The 4,124-nt window shown below is 40.3% G+C and overlaps 1 protein-coding gene across 1 annotated transcript; it reads left to right on the top strand.

The window, feature by feature from the left end:
• Window positions 1-1,712: 1,712 nt before the first annotated feature.
• LOC138363111 (A-kinase anchor protein 5-like) lies at window positions 1,713-2,150 on the top strand. The gene has a single exon (XM_069322100.1). It carries the CDS (start codon window positions 1,713-1,715, stop codon window positions 2,148-2,150), a length of 438 nt encoding a protein of 145 aa, XP_069178201.1.
• Window positions 2,151-4,124: the final 1,974 nt, after the last annotated feature.

The raw sequence follows: 4,124 nt of genomic DNA, 5'->3' as shown, positions 1-4,124 counted from the left end.
TGTGTGTGTGTGTGTGTGTGTGTGTGTGTGTGTGTGTGTGTGTATGTGTGTGTGTGTGTGTGTGTGTGTGTGTGTGTATGTGTATGTGTGCGTGTGAGTGTGTGTGTGTGTGTGTGTGTGTGTGTGTGTGTGTGTGTGTGTGTGTGTGTGTGTGTGTGTGTGTGTGTGTGTGTGTGAAAAGATTTAAAATTTAGTAAGAAAAGACTAAATACTTGGACCCAAGACATGCTGATAAATTTTTCCACATCAACCGCCTATACTAGAAAACAAAGCAAGTCTATGGTGTTCATATATAAAATAAAACAAGTAGTAAAACAAAAAATGTTGCAGAGAATAACTATTAAATGGCTCTATTAGATCTAAAAATAATAAAGGCTTTTGTAAGAAATTGAAGACGTTAAACATGTAAAAACTTTTACACAAAAGAGATATGATCACGACGTGCAAAATTATGACAGGAATCGACAAAATGGATACAGAGGATTTTTATATATATATATCTTCATTATCAGTATCAAGTTTTCATAAATATCAATTACACAAATATCTGAAAATTCGCGTATGCAATAAACTGATAGACGGATGGAATAAAATAAACGCGAGAGCAGTGTAGAACAAATGTATATGACAAATGTATATTCACAAATGTATATGACAAATGTATATTCACAAATGTATATGACAAATGTATATTCACAAATGTATATGACAAATGTATATTCACAAATGTATATGACAAATGTATATTCACAAATGTATATGACAAATGTATATTCACAAATGTATATGACAAATGTATATTCACAAATGTATATTCACAAATGTATATGACAAATGTATATTCACAAATGTATATGACAAATGTATATGACAAATGTATATTCACAAATGTATATGACAAATGTATATTCACAAATGTATATGCCAAATGTATATTCACAAATGTATATGAAAAATGTATATTCACAAATGTATATGACAAATGTATATTCACAAATGTATATGACAAATGTATATTCACAAATGTATATGACAAAGAGTGTAGGGAAGACGGAACACTATGAGCGTACATCTCATCTGTAACTACAATTGGGTAACTACATTTAGATAACTACACATTGCTAACTACACTTAGCTAACTCAGGCTTAGCTAACTACACTTTACAAACTATACCTTGGTAACTACACTTAGCACTACACATAGGTAACTACACACAACCCTGAATGACACATAAGGAAGTATTGAAAACTTCCTTTAAAGAAGAACTCCACGAAAAAGGTCTGCAGGAAGCGGCAGTGTAAGAAATAATAGGGCTTATGATGAACGAACATGAGGAGGCTATGATGAACATGAGGAGGCTATGATGAACGAACATGAGGAGGCTATGATGAACATGAGGAGGCTATGATGAACATGAGGAGGCTATGATGAACGAACATGAGGAGGCTATGATGAACATGAGGAGGCTATGATGAACGAACATGAGGAGGCTATGATGAACGAACATGAGGAGGCTATGATGAACATGAGGAGGCTATGATGAACGAACATGAGGAGGCTATGATGAACGAACATGAGGAGGCTATGATGAACATGAGGAGGCTATGATGAACATGAGGAGGCTATGATGAACATGAGGAGGCTATGATGAACAAACATGAGGAGGCTATGATGAACATGAGGAGGCTATGATGAACATGAGGAGGCTATGATGAACAAACATGAGGAGGCTATGATGAACAAACATGAGGAGGCTATGATGAACAAACATGAGGAGGCTATGATGAACAAACATGAGGAGGCTATGATGAATGAACACGAGGAGACTATGATGAATAAACATGAGGAGGCTATGATGAACGAACATGAGGAGGCTATGATGAATGAACACGAGGAGACTATGATGAACAACCTTGAGGAGACTATGATGAACAAACATGAGGAGGCTATGATGAACAAACATGAGGAGGCTATGATGAACAACCTTGAGGAGACTATGATGAACAACCTTGAGGAGACTATGATGAACAAACATGAGGAGGCTATGATGAATAAACATGAGGAGGCTATGATGAACAAACATGAGGAGGCTATGATGAACAAACATAAAGAGGCTACGACAAACAAACGTGAGGAACCCGAGGTATAATTCAAAATACCTATGAGAGAAAGGGAACAAAGATTAGCAGCAGTAGGAGACGGAACAGAAAGTCCCTCGAAACAGAACAGGGAGTGCCTCGAGGCAGCACACAGTACATAGTAACCGAGTACATAGTAATCGAGACAGTAAATAGAGTGCACGGGAGTGCCAGGAGGCACATCAGAGAGTCAACACCACTAAGCACCGCAACAACCAGAAAACAGCAAGAAATAAGAACCAAAGAATTACAAATGAAAGAGAGAATCAACACGTCAACATCTAAAGGCCCAAAAGACTTCTCCTTCATAACCGCGTCACAAGGAAAATGCCTGTGAATAACCAGGTAATGAGGCTGAAGAAAATACGGCGAAGTTATGGAAGAAACCAAAGAGAAGTTCGCGAGTTACCCAACGAGGGTATTGAAGCACCCGGATGCAGGAAGCGACCTCCACCATATGAGAGGCAGACCGACCGACGTGTCGGTGACAGCGTCGAGGTGCCAGTTGTCGGAACTCTCTGTGTGATGAAGGAAGACGGACCATAGGGACTTATAGTAGTTCCTTGAGGACACTTTCTTTCCCCCCGCCCCACACACACACACACACACACACCAGGAAGCAGCCCGTGACAGCTGACTAACTCCCAGGTTCCTATTTACTGCTAGGTAACAGGGGCATTAGGGTGACAGAAACTCTGCCGTACCACATATTCTTATATTGGTTACCAAAGACGGCCGCATGACCACATAGACTCTTAAAGTGGTTACTAAAGGAGATAGCAGGATGATATACTGTTATAGTGGTTATTAATTGAGGCTGTAAGGCCATATAGACCCTTATAGAGGTCACTAAAGGAGGCTGCATGTTCACATAGACTCTTATAAAGGGGTCATGAATTCATGAGTGGACAACTTTGATTAACCTTTAACACATTATAGAAGGGAGTGGCATGCCATACAAGTGGAGGACAGCCACTTGAAAATGGTTGACAGACAGAAAGCACATACAAGATCCTATCAGCTATCGTACGCTGTCACAAATATGCATTTCGTGCAATGTACTAAATATGATAATCGATATGATTCGTTGTACATGTAAAATGCATGTACCTCGTATTCAAAAATATCCCGTGTGTCAAACTCTCCAGTGCTCCAAGATAGTGATGATAAAACAAGTGAAGTACGGCCAGATTACGTCTTCCTACACTGCCAGAAGGCACCTGACAGTGGCTCACACAAGTCCTAGCCAAGCTACAAGACCATACCCAACCCACTCATAAAGATACGACGACGTTTCGGTCCGTCCTGGTCCAGGACGGACCGAAACGTCGGGTTGTGTCGGTTGGGAATCAACTCTTTAGCCTCGTTATAGTAACTCATCATCTGCAAGCTAGAAGATGAACACACAATGGAGTCACAGTAATGAGAAGTATATGAAAATATTGAGGCTCTACAATGGGATCGAACACGCGTCCCTGGACTTTCTGTGCACACGCACTATCGCCTTCATTTAAGCCAGTGTGACTGTATACCACTTGGAAGGGATATGAGGGGCAAAAGAGCCGGGATAGGACGGAGGGAAGGAATGGTGCCCAACTACTTGAACCATCGGGGGATCGAACGCCTACCTGCAAGAAGTAAGCAAGGCTGTTGCTGAACCAACCAGTCCAAGTGGTTGGTCATAAGAGATGAAGATTAGTTAGCTGTTAGTGTTGAAATAAGTCAGAAAACATTTCTTGTGCAAAAGATGACGTGTCCCCCCCCCTTTTTTTTTGTTAATTAACGCTGAGAGTGAAGACATCAGAGCGGTGAGGGATAATGACAGGTGGCGGATAATGACAGGTAGCGCAGGTGTAGCCACCTGTCAATGTCTCCTTGGACAGTGACAGGCAGTTAGATAGTTAACACTTGAACTAATACTATTCCCAATACATGTTAATAATTTAGTTAAGACTGGATTGTGATGAAAAGAATACAAGAGTAAA

The sequence above is a fragment of the Procambarus clarkii genome, chromosome 10 (assembly GCF_040958095.1).
Source record: "Procambarus clarkii isolate CNS0578487 chromosome 10, FALCON_Pclarkii_2.0, whole genome shotgun sequence".
In the NCBI taxonomy this organism is placed as follows: Eukaryota; Metazoa; Arthropoda; class Malacostraca; order Decapoda; family Cambaridae; genus Procambarus; species Procambarus clarkii.
The sequence above is the reverse complement of the archived record's forward strand: the minus strand, read 5'-3'. Positions and strand labels throughout refer to the sequence as shown.